This window comes from Cervus canadensis, chromosome 28, assembly GCF_019320065.1.
Source record: "Cervus canadensis isolate Bull #8, Minnesota chromosome 28, ASM1932006v1, whole genome shotgun sequence".
Classification (NCBI taxonomy): Eukaryota; Metazoa; Chordata; class Mammalia; order Artiodactyla; family Cervidae; genus Cervus; species Cervus canadensis.
Window position 1 is genome coordinate 22,772,354 of NC_057413.1, and position 16,973 is coordinate 22,789,326.

Below are 16,973 nucleotides of genomic sequence, written 5' to 3' on the forward strand. Positions count from 1 at the left end.
CGGAGCGCCGTTTACCGCTAGTAAGTGGGGGTGGGGTTCTCTCCGCTCGACCGGAAGTGGCCGTTGAAGCCGGCTGTAGGCATGAAAAGAGGTTGGCCGAAGGAAAAGTCCAGCTGCTTTGGCTCCCTTCACTAGGTTTGGTGATTGTCCCAGAGCTTCCGGACCCGGGATCGGAGTGAGGGAATCGCTCTAGAGGGAAGCCCAGGTATCACTATGGCAACCGGCAGCCCTCCGGCCGCGTGACGTCACCTCTCTCACTCTAGGCTAGGAGCGGCCTCTGCGGGAGGGAGCTGGGGAGTCCTCGAAGAGGGCGCCCCTCGCCTGCTTCAGTGTGGGGGCTGTTCCTCCCCGATCTCTGGGAGGGCTTTGTTCTTTTGTTCAGGCCTAGGAGGAAGGCCTAGAGCCGGGCCCCGCCCTGTTTGTCCACCTTTCAGCTTCTCTGCTCCGCAACAGGTGTGTCTTCTTGAGCCCGCGGGGGTGTGAGCCCGCAAGTGTGCACTGAGGTAACCGTTCGAGTAAATGGGCGCCTCTAGCCGGATTCTAGGGTAGGCGGCAGGGTATTTATTTTTTTTAATCTGCGGCCAGATCTGCGGCCAGACCTGCGTACTCGATCTCCATTCTGTTTTTGTTCGGTGGCGGGAGTGCCACTTGCCTCTTTAATGCTCTCTCTGGGCATTTCTCTTTTCCAAGGATCTCTTGACCACTGTGCAAAACTCTTTTAAGGTGTGATTGTGTAGCGGTTGCCGCTGACCCCATCTTGTGTCTTTTAGGGCAACCAACTTCAGCGTGTATAAGGGCTCAGACTCCTGCTGGACATCTGGACTCCAGAAAGAGGACCCAGATACGCTGCTTGGGAAACCCTGGTGTCCAGATTCCAAGAGGAACGGGATGAGCGCCTGAGATGGAAGGTAGTAGGGATGACTTGGCGGGGGTGGGGAGGGGAGAGTGGGATAATGATGGCAAAAGGAATGTCCTGACCTGAGGATTAAATACTTGACAGAGCTGGAAGAGGTGAAAGAAAGAAGCCTTATATATATGAGGATCGAGAAAAGAAACAATTACATCATGGGGAGAGACTTGGAGGAAGAGTTAGTTCTGCCTGGCTTTGGGATTGGGGAATGAAAAGGAGTAATGATTCAGAATGTCTGTGATCCTCACATGACTTGTATTTATTAAAAATTAGAATGATAAGCTTACAGTGAGAAAAAATCTTGGTAGTCATCTCATCAAGTGCAAGAATCAGTTCTGAAATAGCCCTGGGTGTTGGCCATCTGTTAAGTCTATGCCTTAACATCTGTTAAGTCTTTGGAGGTATTAAACTCCATTTTGAGTGCAGACTATTCTCTTGTTGGCTTTTTCTTTTTTTAGTTCCTTATATTAGGCAGAAGTGCCTTTCCTTGTAACTTCTGTGTTGATCTTAGTTCTTAGTCTTCCAAAGCAAGAGACTGCTCTCTAACACTGCTGCCCTTCAGATATGTGAATTCAGCTGTTTCCAACTCCTACTCACAAATTCTCTCTCTTTTCTAAGTAAAACAGCCTCAGTTCCTTTGATGGGTCTCTATGTGATATATCTAGTGTGCGTGCTAGGTTGCTTCAGTTCTGTCTAGACCTCTTCTCTAAAAACTCTACCGCATGACAACAAGCTTCTTAAAATGCATTGCCTAAGACTACACATAGTCATTTAGATGTACTTTGAAAAACATCTTAAAGTGTGATGTACTATTTCTTTTGATTTGGCTATTTCTGCTGTTCAGTATCATTGTATTTGCTTTTTAAAAATCAGCGATATTTTGCTGTTAGTCCTAGATCTTTTTTTTACATAAACTGCTGTTAACTAGATTTACATCATCCTTGTATAATAGAATTGCTTTTTATTCTTAATGTCAGGACTTCATATTTATTTATTATGATTGTTCAATTTTTTTTGCCAAATATTTTAGCTTGTCAGAGTAATCAGTAATTAATATTAACTTGGTTTTTCAGTATTTTAACTGTTTTTTTCAACTTTATGGGTAAGGACAGAGCCCTGTGATACGTCCCTCTAGACTTTTTTTATATTGTCATTGTCTTTACATTCTTTAGGTTTGGCTGTGCAGTCATTTGGTTTAACCTAACTGCTATCATACAGTCCTTTTTCTTGGATCTGTTTAATATCACTAAAAATCTTAACATTATTTATATTATTTACTTAGGTTTGAGCTATACCTTACATTTGTCCTCAGTTCTTTTTTTCTAAAGGTACAAAGAATCTCTGTTTTATTTCTTACAACTATGGTGTATCTACAGTTATCTCAAAACAAAAAGTTTAATGAAAAAATCAATTGTCCTTCATTCTATTGCCAATGAACAATTGGAAATTGTAATAAAAATAATTCCATAGCCTCCAAAATATGAAACAAGAATAGAAACCAACAAAAACATGCAAGATCTGTACATTGAAAGCTGCAAAGCATTGCTGAGAAAATTTTTTTTCCAGCTTTATTGAGATATAATTGATCCTGACATTGTGTAAGTTTAAGTTATCCAATGGGATGACTTGATCCACCTATGTATTGCAAAATGTTTTCCACAATAAGGTTAGTTAACCACATCTATCACCACATATATTTGCCTTTCTGTGTGTGTGTGTGTGTGTGATGAGAATATTTAAGATTTATTCTGTTAGCAACTTATAAGTGTATAATACAATATTGTTAACTATAATTACCATGCTGTACATTAGATCATCAGAGCTTATTTATAACTGAACATTTATACCCTTTATTCAAAATCTCCCTATATACCCCACCCTCCAGCCCCTGGAAACCATCATTCTACTATTTCTTTCTGTGTTCTGCCTTTTTAGATTCCACTGATATGGTCATGCAATATTTGTCTTCCTCTTTCTTATTTCACTTAGCATAGTGCCTTCCATCCATGTTGTCCCAAATGACAGAATTTCCTTCCATTTTATGGCTGAATAGTATTGCATTATATATGTGTATATTCCCATTAGTGGGAATATAAATTGGTGTACCCACTGTGAAAAACCATACAGAGATTCCCTAAGAAATTAACAATAAAACTACCATATAACCCAGCAATCCCATTTCAGGCTATGTATCTGAAGGAAATGAAATCACTATCTCAAAGAGATATCTGCAACCCCATATTCATTGCAGCATTATTTATAATAGTCAAGACATGAAAGCAACCTTAGTGCCCATCAGTGGATAAATGGATAAAGAAAATATGGTATATATTTATATTTCCATAGCAGCCATGCCAGTTTACATTCCCACCAACAGTGGACAAAGGTTCCTTTTTCTCCACATGCTCTCCAACATTTATCTCTTTGTCTTTGTAATAATATTCATTCTAACATCTCTGAGGTGATATCTCATTGTGGTTTTGATTTGCATTTCCCTGATGACTAGTGATATCAAGGACCTTTTCATATACATCGGCCATTTGTATGTCTTCTTTGGAAAAATAACTATTAAGGTTCTCTGCCCATTTTTAAATTGGATCATTTGGGTTTTTTAGCTATTGATTTGTATGAGTTCCTTATATATTCTGGATACTGGCCACTTATTAGATACATGATTTGCAAGTTTTCTACTGTTCCATAGGTTGTCCTTTTATTTTACAAATTGTCTCTTTTGCTTTTTAGTTTGATGTTGTCTCACTTGTTTTTTTGGGGGGGTTACATATCTGTCTGTGTAAATTTCCTCTTACTGTTAAAATCTTCAATGAAAAAATCTTTTTTTTTTTTTTCCTCAAGATTTCTTTTACAAAATTTCTTTTCCATTACTGGTCAAAATGAAGCCTGGAATAACTGTTGCTTTTGTTGTTTCCTCTCCTTTTTGAGAATTGGACTTTCATGTCAACCATTACTCTGAATAGATCTCCCAAGAGCAAAGTTTGTTTTCATTTTGTTTATTGATGTTTAAGTTACTACATTAAGTGCATGAACTTAAGCATACCACTTGATTAATTTTTATATATTATATACAGTGTAACTACCTTCCACACTAAGATACTGAATATTTCTATTGCCCCAGCAGTCTCTCTTATGTGCCTGTCAGTCAGTAGCCCTCCAGAGGTAACCACTCTTCTAAGTTTTTGAATTTAATATACAGGCACACCTCAGAGATATTATGGGTTTAGTTCCAGCCACTGTAATAAATCATATATCAAAATAAACTGAATCCCATGAATTTCTTGGTTTTCTAGAGCATATAAAAAAGTTATGTTTATACTATATTGTTGTCTAAGTGTAAAAAGTGTAAAAAGCACTATGTGTAAAAAAAATGTATATACCTAATCTAAAAAAAATAGGTAATTGCTAAAAAATGCTAAATATCATCTGAGCCTTTCAGAAGTTATAGTAGTAGCATGAAAAATTACTGGTCACAGATCACCATAAAAAATACAGTAATAACAAAAAGTTTGAAATATTGTTGAAAATTACCAAAATGTGACACACAGACATGAAGTGAGCAAATGTGTTGGAAAAAAAATGGTGCTGTTAGACTAGCTCAATATGGGATTGCCACAGGCCTTCAATTTGTAAAAAGAAAAAAAAAAAAAAAAACCCAGTGTCTAAGAAGTGCAAATAAAGTAAAGCACAATAAAATGAGGTATGCCTGCAAATGTACTCATATAGTATGTATTCTTTTGTGTTTGTCTTATTTTGCTAATATTGTTTATGGAATATACCCATGTTGTTAGGTAAAGCATCCTTTTATATTTTGGAATACTATTCTATTGTATGAATATACCACAGTTTATCCATTTTGCTGAAAGCCATTTGGATTCTTTCTGATTTGGGCATATTATAAATAAACCTTCTATGAACAATCTTGTACAAGTCTTTTGGTGAACATAACTCCTCATTTCTCTGGGTATATGCGTAGGACTGTAATTGTGGAGTCATAGAGCAGGTATATGTATATCTTTCATATATACTCCCAGTTTTTCTAATGATTGGCCCCACAGCAATGTACAGAAGTTCTAATCTCTGTATTCTTGCCAGTAGGTAGTACTGACCATGTCTATTGAATTTTAGACACTCTGGTGGGTAGGTAGTGTAACTAAGTATATGTCATTGTGATATTTAATTTGTATTAATAGCAAAGTTTCAAAGAGTGAGGGGGAGACTTTTGGAAAGTAATCTGATTGTTAATTTATATTTTATATGTAGCAGAGAATATGTACATGTATAAAGGGAATGTATCCATTCTTCACCAAACTCCCATCCAGACAGCCACAGTGGATACATGTTAAAGGGATGTAAAGGGAAATTCCCTTTATACATGTACATTGTCAGAAGGCAGCAGAAATATTTTGCATCACTTAATGAAGAATATGGATTAAGTTGTATGATGAAAGTGACTATAAGTATGTAGGGGCAAAATTGAAGCTTAAAGTAATTCTTTACTTCCTAAGTCTGCTGATGAAAGTACCAGGGTCCTAGTCAGCAGTTACCTTGTGTTTTTTGTGTTTAGAAGGAAATGGTATAGTTCCTGCTGTTTTCATGTAGAAAAAATAAGTGGATTTTATAGCTAACTTGGACAGGATTCATTGTAGTTTCTTTTCCCTCCGCTAGATCTGTCTGCTCCAGAGTCTGCCCTTTTCCAAGGGGGACATACTTTACTCCCATCAGCTAGTTTTCAGGTAAGTTGAGATTTCCTTTACATTTCAGTCCTTAGAGAGGAATTGTGTATTCTTTTGGTGTAACATGTGTTTATCTAAGAACCAATATTGGCAATTCATTCTGGGCTCCCATTTGCCAACCACTTTCTTCCTAACTCTGCCTCTCCAGCTTGACTAATATATTCATCACTTAACTTCTTGCTTACATCTTGCCATTTGCCAGCGATGAGAGAGCAAAACTTGATATTTTACCTGAATAGACCAAATGACTGCTACAAAAATATAAATATTAAAAAGGTGAAATGAGTACCATGGAAAACGGAGAATCAACAAAAATAAATGTAGTCCAGAGGGTTTAGGAGAGTTTCTGCAGTTCTCATTGCTTCTTTCTTGTGTAACTCCCTTCCATATAGTACTCTGTCCTGTGAACTCTAGTCACCTTGACTTCCTCAAACTCAGCATTATCTTTTCAGTTCAGAGAATCTACAGGGTGGCTCTTGAATTCCCCTTCCCTGCGCCCCTGCCTGGAAACTCTTAAAGCAGTAAGCTGGAGCAGTTGTAGGGCTCACTTCATTTGCTTCCTGATTCATGGAGATCACTGTTCTTTGTTATCTGAGATTCAGTGCCTTGGAAACTTGTTTCATACATTTTGTCTGGAATTTTTTGGTTATTTAATGCAGGAGGGTAAATCCAATCCTGTCAATCCCATCAGAGGTACAGCTTGATCTTTTTGAGTTTTGGTTTTCCACTGTAAGCTTTGCTAGGGCTGATCTAGTGTAGTCTTACTATTGGGCTGTGTTTTCAGGGTCCCTGTGACCACCATTTACTTCAGTGATTTGCTAGGATGATTCATCCACCCCAGCAGTATAACTCAGGAATAGAGATCATGGCCACAAAGGATATACAGTAGGATCAGAAGGAAACACATACTTATAAGGCTCCAAAGAAATCAGGCTGTACTTTCTCTCTTGCTGTTGTCCACAGAGACATGAGAAATGTCTCTCATCGAGGAAGTCTGCTTGAGTCTCTCAGTCCAGAGTTCTTAAAAGGGAGCTGATCACATCGGTGTGTGCTCCCTTGTGGCTGTTAACTAGTCCTGGTGCAGGCCTCAAACTGGGCACCACATGTGCATCATAAATCTTCATGTATACTTTAAACAATGCTGACAGTCTGGTACATCCTGCCCCAGTATTCCAGACACACAATAACTTCGTCAGTCGTTAACTATATAAACATTCATTTTCAGAGCTTGTTTAAGGTTCAGAAACATGGATCCAAGTGTCCCTGGAAATGAGCAAAGATTGAGCAAACGGGACTTGCTGCTTTAACTCTTTCCTCACAGGCTAAACTTTGCTGCTCCTAAGGTGCATTGGAACTGTTGGTGGGAGCTGATTGCTCATACCATCTTAACTCTGGGTTCAGTTGTGTCATGTTGATAACTTGTTATTGCCTGTGAAGATTGTATTTACACCAGATTTTTGGAGCTGCTCCTCTGCGCATCTCCCTTGTCTCTAGTATCTATCCTGCAGATCCCCTGCGTTTATAATCCTGAGCTGCCACCTGTGTCTCTTTAGTTCGGGAAGACCACTGTGCCTTGCTCAGCTTCTGCTCCCTGCTCTGCAGTCTGGAGATGCCTCCAGGCAGGACACTGAAGGATCTGAGGAGCTCATGTGATTTTCTGTCTTAGGGATCACAGTTCTGTTCTGTCTGCTGTTCAAAGTACTAAAACCCTTGTTTCAGTTCTATTGTGGAGTTTTATAGTTGTTTACACTGGGAAAGCTAGTCCAGTTGCTCTGTCATGGTTGTAAGTCCCAGTAATTTATCTGTTTTAAAACAAAATGAACTCATTTGCTCAGGAAGTTCCCCTGCATTGCCTCTGAGTCCCACTAGAGTTGCACTGATAATATTTGGTAGTGTATTCTTTTAGCTTTTTCTCTGTGCATTAACATACAAACTTTCTATTCATAAAAATAAAAATGGTGTAATACCATGTATACTATTTTTAGTATGACATACATTTCCTAATCTGTGCATGTTTATTTTTTGATACACTTTATTTTTAAAATGTCTGCATGAACTGCTTTGGTATGGATGTACCATGAATTCTTTAACCACTGTCCTATTAACGGACATTTAAGTTTACTTTTTTCCTCACAAACAATGTTGCAAGGATATTTTTACATATGTTTTTGCATCCCAGGGTGTTTCTAGAGAATGAATTCCTACAAGCTACAAACTTGGCTTGAATGATATATGCATTTAAAGTTTTGATAGATCCTGGCAGACTGCCCCTGGATGGATTGCATTAGGGTTCTGTTCCCACAGTAATACACCTGAGCATTTTCAGCCGTGTTCCCTAATCTGATATCTCATTGTTTTATGATGTTTTTCTTGGAATGGAGCATATTTTCATGGTTTTAATGCCTTAGATGAATTACCTGTGTGGGTTGTTGGCCTTTTTTTGTTATTGTTGTAGGTTGTTCATCTTTCATCCATTTTGCTATTTGCAGGAGCTCAGAATGTTGCATTTTGTTTATGGTTTTTTACAGAAGCTTTACATTTTATGTAGTTTTATCTGTCAATCTCTCTCATAATTTTTACTTTCCATATATCAAGCTTATGAAAGTATTTTTATGTCTTTTATTCTATTATTTTTGCTTTTTCTTTAAAATTTAATGCCTAATCCAGCAGATATTTTTGTGAGGCCATGAAGTAGGGAACTCAGTTTATTTTTTTCTCAAATAGACAGTTATTTGTTATGACACCATTTAGTGACTAATCCACCTTCTCAAAGCTACTTTGAAAGTTGCTTAATCCCATTTAGTTCTTATAAACAAAGATGTATTTTAGGGTTATCTGTTTTTCATTGAGTTTTATTCCATACTAGACCAGTCTGTTTTATCTTTCAGTATACTTTACTATGTTATTTAATATATTTTGAAATGTGGTAGGGTAAGTCCCCTCCCCAGACTCTTTAAAACACATTTTTGGCTGTTCTTGCACTTATAGTAGTAAAATGTATTATTGATGTTAGTAGGTTTACTCTTGATACTTGAGATATCTTGGAACACAGAGATGATGATGATGATAATTGTGAAGATCAATACAATAGCAGTCAACATTGACTGAGCACTTGCTGGACCCTAAATTAAGCATTTGATAGCAAACATTTCTTGCTTAATTCTTACAGTAATCCTATGAGTCAGGTTCTGTTTTTATATTCATTTTGCAAAGGAAGAATTATCAAAATCATTTCTCAGATAGCCCAGAACTTCCCTTGCTTCTATCACTATAGCTAAATTTGCCCCTTTTCTAGGTAAATGCTTTATGGCTAAGCAGAGATATGTCTGGTCTTCCAGGAGTCAGTGACCTTCAAGGATGTGATAGTGGACTTTACCCAGGAAGAATGGAAACAGCTGGATCCCGTACAGAGAGGTTTATTCAGGGATGTGACATTGGAGAATTATACACATCTGGTCTCTATAGGTAAGGATGACTTTTCTGAGTTAATATCTGGAGGTGTGGAGGAGGAGGGAACTCACGTACTTAGGTGAGTTTTTTCCTTTCAGTTAAGGAACCAAAGACTTCTAAAGTTCGAAAGGTTTTGAAAAGGTTTCTACTCTCTAGTAGGCTTCCTTCATGGCTCAGTTGGTAAAGAATCTGCCTACAATGTGGGAGACCTGGGTTTGATCCCTGGGTTGGGAAGATCCCATGGAGAAGGGATAGGCTACCCACTCCAGTATTCTGGCCTGGAGAATTCCATTGACTGTGTAGTCCATGGGGTCACAAAGAGTCGAACATGACTGAGTGACTTTCACTTTCACTGTCTAGTAAGTAGAAGGACAAACTAATAATCTTTCTGAACCCAGATCAGTTCCCAAATTATACCACATTTGGGAACATATGACATCGAAGCTTTGTATATATTTTACTTCTGTCTGATTTGTCCACCTCTTCTTTCCTCTAAAGACAAAGCGATGAGAATGAACTCTGAGAGGGCACTTTTCTCTCACCACAGAAAGGTAACTTTTTTTTTTTACTCCAATGAATAGGACTCCAAGTTTCCAAACCTGATGTGATTTCCCAGTTAGAGCAAGGGACAGAGCCATGGATTGTGGAGCCCAGCATCCCAGCAGGGACCCCTGGAGGTAAGTAATGGATACCTGGCAGGTGAATGTTGTTAACTCTGACCACCAGCCTGATGAGAGGATTTTACATCTGAAATGTAGATGTACTTGCCTCTCCTTAAAGTGTCTGTTGTGGAGAATGAAGGCATCTGTACTCTCATGTGTTGTCAAAACACTAAATGTCTCAACATGTGAATACATATACATTTTTATACTCCTTTCAAAGGACGTGTTCTTCCTGCTTTTTTCTAAAAGCAACTTCTTGACATGGAATCTGGATTCTATCCTTTCTCAACCTCCTTTGGGACCCAAGTATTATAATTATTCGTACTTTTCAGTCCTTACAGTTTTTTTTTTTGGATCTCTAGGCTCCATCCCCAGTACCTTCAAACAGAAATAGGTGCCTAAATTCCAGATACTTTACTCAACACTGTTAATCTATCTGGCCACCATCCAGTCTGCCTTTTTGCTTTCCCAACCAAACTCTGCAAAAGTGAGTTTCATACCTGTAGACATCATTTTTTTTCATACCTATTCCTGCCTTAATCTCATTATGTGACTTCTTATCCTACACAGTATTGTCCTGTCCTTGACATTATGAATAACTTTCTTCTAAACCTTGATTCTTAAACTGCACAGAGAGACCTCCTCAAAGATCTGACCCTGAAAAAATATAGAAACTAAGACACTTTAGGTAAGGAATATATCTTCAGAAGTAATGAGGTAGGCATAGGGGGTCCTTTTTTATGGGGAGGAAAAAAGCATGCAGTGTTCAAATTTGGGAAGTGCTGAATTAGCTAAATTTTAGCAGGTTTCATTCTCTCTTGTTTTTTTTGGCTGTGCAGGGTCTTTGTTGCAGAACACAGGCTTCCCACTGTGGTGTTGGCTTGTAGACTCTGGAGCATGGGCTCAGTAGTTGTGTCACATGGGCTTACTTGCTTCATGGCATGTGGCATCTTCCCAGACCAGGGAGCCAACTCATGTCCCCTGTATTAGCAGGTGGATTCTCATCCATTGTGCCACCAGGGAAGTCCTTTAGCAGGTTTCTTATTAGAGAACCACTCAGAGATTTTTTTTTTTCTTTACATAGTCAGGAATTATGAATTTCCAAGAGTTGCATAGAATGTAACAATTCTTTCCCCCATCCTCCTAACCATGATTCTGGTTTGTTTGTTTTTTTATACTGCACCTTTAAATTCTTTCTTTTAAAAGATGGTTTCATGGAACACAATTTGAAAAACAAATTTTTAAAAAAATAAGAGCTTTAATAACTTGTGTTTACAGTTTGTTAACTTTTGGAAAGTTAACAATGAGGTGGCCACTGGCCCAAGCCCTTGTCTGCATCATTTTCCTGTCCTCTTAATTAGCATCTTCTCTAAGCTGTCTTGGTGACTTGGCCCCTGCAGGATTGTGAGATATATAGATACAGATATTTATTTATTTACCTATCTATCTATCTATATATGCACACATATTCTGTCTTACTAGTCTACCTTGTTCTTTTGCAACCTGAATGTCAGCACCCTCTCTTATCTCTCCACGCACAGGGTGTCGGAATATACTGTGGTCATTGCCCATTGTCTTTGCATACTGTATAGTAAAGTGAAAATTGCTTCCTGTGGTAGGAGTGGTACTGTTCAGTCTGGCCTTCTGGAATTTTCTCCAATCTTTCATTCATTACCCCACTCCTGATACTCTGGTTACTCTTGGTTATTGCATTGTCACAGTATGACAATGTGGATAATATTGGTCAGTCTGTTGCATATATATTTATGTTGGAGTTCATCTGGAACTCCAACCTGGCTCAAGATCAGTCACTTCTACACTCTTTTTGCCTTTAACAGCATATGACTCCCTGGTCTCCATATCCTTCCCTGTGAAGCACTTCCAGGAGATACTTTTTATGGTTATCTACCGTACAAGTAGTAGTTCCCTTGTAGCTCAACTCGTAAAGAATCCACCTGGAATGTGGGAGACCTGGGTTTGATCCCTGGGTTGGGAAGATCCCCTGGAGAAGGGAAAGGCTACCCACTCCAGTATTCTGGCCTGGATAATTCCATGGACTGTTTAGTCCATGGGGTCGCAAAGAGTTGGACACGACTGGTTGCTTTTCGTTCACTATACAAATATATCCTTCTTAGCATTGTGGAAAACATATCCATTTCTTATATTGATTGGTTGTTCCCCCCCAAACTTGTTTTGCATTAATCTTCTTGTCCCTGCTAGAGAAATATTGCTGTTATGAGGCTGCCTGCCCTTCTTGCTGATAGGTGCTACACCATTACCCATGGTTCCAGGTATGGAGAGCATGGTAGGCAGCTCTGGCTCCCTGCCCTGCTCTTCATGCTTGCAGTGATCATGGTGATGATCACAGCTGGGCTGGCAGGTGATTCAGGGTTTGCTGGGGGTCTGCTGTACCTTCCTGTTACTGGTGGAACCAAAGAAATGCTGTTTTAAATACAGCCTTTTTTTCTTTACTAAATCTGCCAACATTGACTAACCTGTCATCTTTCTTGTCTTGGTACAAGACAAACTATCCCAGAGTATTCAGCAGAATAGTGTAACTCTACTTCCTGATTATGTACTTTTCTGGTTTCTTATATTCTTTTGCTTGTTTGCTGAAAACTGCTTTCTTTCATTAGTATTTATTATTCATCCATTACACGAAACACTCAAGGATCTTTCCTTATCACTGCTCTTTTTTCACATACATTCTTACATCTTTAGCTATTCTTTTCCTTCCTCTTTTGAGCTGATAGTTTCTATCCTATATTTGAACATTTTAGTTATTCCGCTACTTTTGGCATCTTCCATCCCCTCAAACACCATTATAGTGTAGTCGTTCTTTTCTCTTCCTAATTCTGAAAATGCCTAGGATTGACCTTGTCCTCTTCCTCCACCTAAATTATTTTCTTTACTATTTACAACTTTCTCATTTCTAGCAGTGATACAGCTACTGCTTCAGTTTTCTAGGCTATAAACCATGGAGCCCAAGTCATATCTTCTGTTTGTCTTATCTTGAAATCATGGTTCTTAGATTTTTGTTTTGTTGTTCATTGGCAAGGAATCCCTGTTCAGACTGTCCTTTTTAGATCCAGTCCATCTTGTCTCCTCTTAGCTATGTCTGTGTTCACTCTCTAAATTTACTGTCACCTTAAGTGGAGTTCCCTTCCTGGTAGAGATTATCTGTGAAATTAAATTAGGCAGTGTCTTGCTGCTCTCATATTTTATTTATCATTCTCCTTAGCTCTTTCCAAATTTCTCCCCAAATAATAGGGCTGTATTTGAAAGTTCTCAGAATTCCCTGAGGGCTTTGTTTTTAGTTGCATTAGGTCATCCCCACAGTAACACTTTTTTTGTTGTTTTTTTTTTTTCCCCCCTCAATTCAGATAATGCTGACATTTTCTTTTTCTTTCAGACTGGGTGACAAGACCAGAAAATAGCATAACAGCCTCAGAGCTGGACATTTCTGGAGAAGAGCCATCTCCAGGGGCAGTAGCAGAAAAACACAAAAGGGATGATCTTTGGAGCACCAACTTCTTAGAAACTTGTGAATCCAAAGGCAGTCCAGAGAGGCAGCAGGCAAATGAACAGACACTGCCAAGGGAAATAAAAATAACTGAAAAGACCATACCAACTTCGGAGCGAGCACATGTACATAATGACTTTGAAAAAAGGATCAATGTGAGTTTAGACCTTTTAACACACAAAAAAATATCTCCAAAACAGACCTCTACTAAACCAAGTGTCAAACAGAATTTAAACGCAGTTAAAAAAGAGAAGTCTTGTAAGTGCAATGAATGTGGGAAAGCTTTTACTTATTGTTCAGCTCTTATTCGCCATCAGAGAACGCATACTGGAGAAAAACCCTACAAATGTAATGAATGTGAAAAAGCCTTCAGCCGGAGCGAAAACCTTATAAACCATCAAAGAATTCATACTGGAGATAAACCATACAAATGTGATCAGTGTGGGAAGGGCTTCATTGAGGGTCCATCTCTTACTCAACATCAAAGAATTCACACTGGAGAAAAACCCTATAAGTGTGATGAATGTGGGAAAGCTTTTAGTCAGAGAACCCACCTTGTTCAGCATCAGAGAATACATACTGGTGAGAAACCATATACTTGTAATGAGTGTGGAAAAGCCTTTAGCCAGAGAGGCCACTTCATGGAACATCAGAAAATCCATACAGGAGAAAAACCTTTTAAATGTGACGAATGTGATAAAACATTTACCAGGAGCACACACCTTACTCAACATCAAAAAATCCATACTGGAGAGAAAACCTATAAATGTAATGAATGTGGGAAGGCATTCAATGGACCCTCAACATTTATTCGCCATCATATGATTCATACTGGGGAAAAACCATATGAGTGCAATGAATGTGGTAAAGCCTTCAGTCAGCACTCAAACCTCACTCAGCATCAGAAGACACATACTGGGGAGAAACCTTATGATTGTGCTGAATGTGGGAAATCCTTTAGTTACTGGTCATCCCTTGCTCAACATCTCAAAATTCATACTGGAGAAAAACCTTACAAATGCAATGAATGTGGAAAGGCCTTCAGTTACTGCTCATCCCTTACTCAACATCGGAGAATTCACACCAGAGAAAAGCCTTTTGAATGCGGTGAATGTGGAAAGGCTTTCAGTTATCTCTCAAACCTTAATCAACATCAGAAAACTCATACCCAAGAGAAAGCTTATGAATGTAAGGAATGTGGGAAGGCCTTTATTCGAAGTTCATCTCTTGCTAAACATGAAAGGATTCATACTGGTGAGAAACCCTATCAGTGTCATGAATGTGGGAAAACCTTCAGTTACGGCTCATCCCTTATTCAGCATAGGAAAATACATACTGGAGAAAGACCTTACAAGTGTAATGAATGTGGGCGAGCCTTCAACCAGAACATACACCTTACACAGCATAAGAGAATTCACACAGGAGCAAAGCCTTATGAGTGTGCTGAATGTGGCAAAGCCTTTCGACATTGTTCATCTCTTGCTCAACATCAAAAAACACACACAGAAGAAAAACCCTACCATTGTAATAAGTGTGAAAAGGCCTTTAGCCAGAGCTCCCATCTGGCTCAGCATCAGCGAATTCACACTGGAGAGAAGCCCTATAAGTGCAATGAATGTGACAAAACCTTTAGCCGGAGCACTCATCTGACTGAACATCAGAATACTCATACTGGAGAGAAACCTTACAATTGTAATGAATGCAGGAAGACTTTCAGCCAGAGCACTTACCTCATTCAGCATCAGAGGACTCATTCAGCAGAGAAGCCTTTTGGATGCAATGATTGTGGAAAAGCCTTCAGATACCGTTCTGCTCTCAACAAACATCAGAGACTGCACCCTGGCATATGACTCTTCTAGGATCACCCTAAACATAGGGGATGCATTTATTCGGGGATGCATTTACTCTGGTTTGTCCTTTTGTTCAACACAGAAGAATCAGGGTGGATTGAGAAACTGCCGAAAATACTTTTACTTTTCGCTGTTGTGCTGTGGAATTGAAAGTGCATTGGGCTGAAATAATCCGATTATGTTGTTAAGCAATTTTGTGACATTGGCAAATTCAGCCATTTTAAGCTTCAGTTTCCTCTGTGAACTGAGGGATTTGGAATAGGTCATTTCGGAGGTCATTTAGAGTTTTATATTCAGTTTTGTATGTTCACAATATATTCTTGAATAGGATTATTACCCATCAGCATTTTGCTGTGTTGCATCTAGAGTATATGTATTTATGCATGTTTTGCTAATAGAAAGCATTTATGTTTCAGCAAGTAGACTGGAGGTCTGTTATGCTCCTGTTCTGACACATTCAAGTTCTTTAAGTACCTGGTTCCTAATAAAAAGAATTGTAAAATACCCTCAAATTAACAATTCAGGAGCATATAATGGCTCATTAAGTCAGTACAGGTATTAAATCTTCCTATTATTTTCTGTTCTGGTATGTTTTAACATTCTAGAAGTTTATCACAACTATATAGACCCTCTACTACAGCTTACACCTGTGCTGTTTAACCCTAGTTACATAGTGAAATCACTTAAGTAACTTTATAAAATTCTGTTGCCAAGACTCTACCCCCAGTGACTGATTGGCCTAGGAAGTAGGGTCCAGGCTTCAGTATCTTTTTTAAACTCCTAATATGTACCCTGGTAAAAACAACTGGATTAGACTTCAGTACTCACTCCCTTAGTACCTCCTTGTAGCTACTCCTAGAAGCTCACAGGTAGCTATTGCATACACATAATGTAACTTTGACTGTTAGTTTGTTTTGTAAATTGAATTCTCAAACTTAGAGAGGTAAGGTCAATTTGTTTCCTTACCAAAGTGCAGAAATTAAATGGCTGTATAAAATAATGGTCATTTTATTTGCTTTTCCTTGGCCACCTGATACCATAAGTAGATGGCAGTGAGTGACACTCCTGAAGATGGGTGGCCCATTGGTTGCATGGCCATTTGTGACAACCCTGGTCAAAATAACATTTGAGCCAGAAATAAATGTGAATCTAGCCATAAAGAGATTGGCCCTCATATTTTCTCCAGATACAGTCTGATTACGTGGTCAGCTTTTTTAGGAGCAATTGACAATTTCCTAGCCTGGCCTTGAGAATGGGGAGCTCTGAGAACAAAAGGTAGCACTGAAATTGATCGTTATTTATATAAAGGGGTTCCAGACTCTTCCCACAAAGGAGGTTTGGGGGAGAGACTGCTGTAGCTCACTTCAAGTGAAAAAAATCGTTATTTTTGCTTATATAATGCCAGTGAGCTGCATCAGATTTTTGTCACTTCCTTAAATGAAGATGCTAGGCAGTGAAGAACAGAATTCAGGAAATAAAGTAGCCATTTAAATCGCAGGACTTTTTTCTGTTGTTGTTTTGAAACATCCTTGAAGAAATGTCATCTTGGTATTTCTTAATTTCTCAAGGCTTCCCTTATGTAGGGATTTTATTTATTCCACAGCAGAGAGGTAGACACTGGCAGAGAGGAATGGATCTTAGGTTATAGGATACACTTTGGTTGGAATCTGAGCCACTCCCACAGCATGAGGAAATGAAGTTTCTATATCCAGGTGAAGGGTCCTCCTGTTTCAAAGGAGATCCCAAAATAGAAAATACCAGAGTTTGTCTGGAATGAACAAGAAGACTCTTGTTCTTTTACCACACTGATTCCCATATGAGGGAACAGAA

General features: G+C 38.7%; 1 protein-coding gene across 3 annotated transcripts; it reads left to right on the forward strand.

Annotated features, from left to right (window-relative positions):
- The first annotated feature begins 40 nt into the window (after positions 1 to 40).
- Positions 41 to 16,141, forward strand: ZNF184 (zinc finger protein 184). 3 transcript variants are annotated; one of them, XM_043450743.1, is made up of 6 exons: positions 41 to 205; positions 771 to 908; positions 5,591 to 5,658; positions 8,997 to 9,123; positions 9,690 to 9,785; positions 13,183 to 16,141. In XM_043450743.1, exons 2-6 carry the CDS (start codon positions 902 to 904, stop codon positions 15,141 to 15,143), a joined length of 2,259 nt encoding a protein of 752 aa, XP_043306678.1. In that variant the 5' UTR covers positions 41 to 205; positions 771 to 901; the 3' UTR covers positions 15,144 to 16,141. The 3 variants fall into 3 exon arrangements, with proteins under 3 accessions (XP_043306678.1, XP_043306680.1, XP_043306679.1); XM_043450745.1 differs by lacking the exon at positions 41 to 205 and adding an exon at positions 246 to 545; XM_043450744.1 differs by lacking the exon at positions 41 to 205 and adding an exon at positions 246 to 453.
- The last annotated feature ends 832 nt before the right edge of the window (positions 16,142 to 16,973 follow it).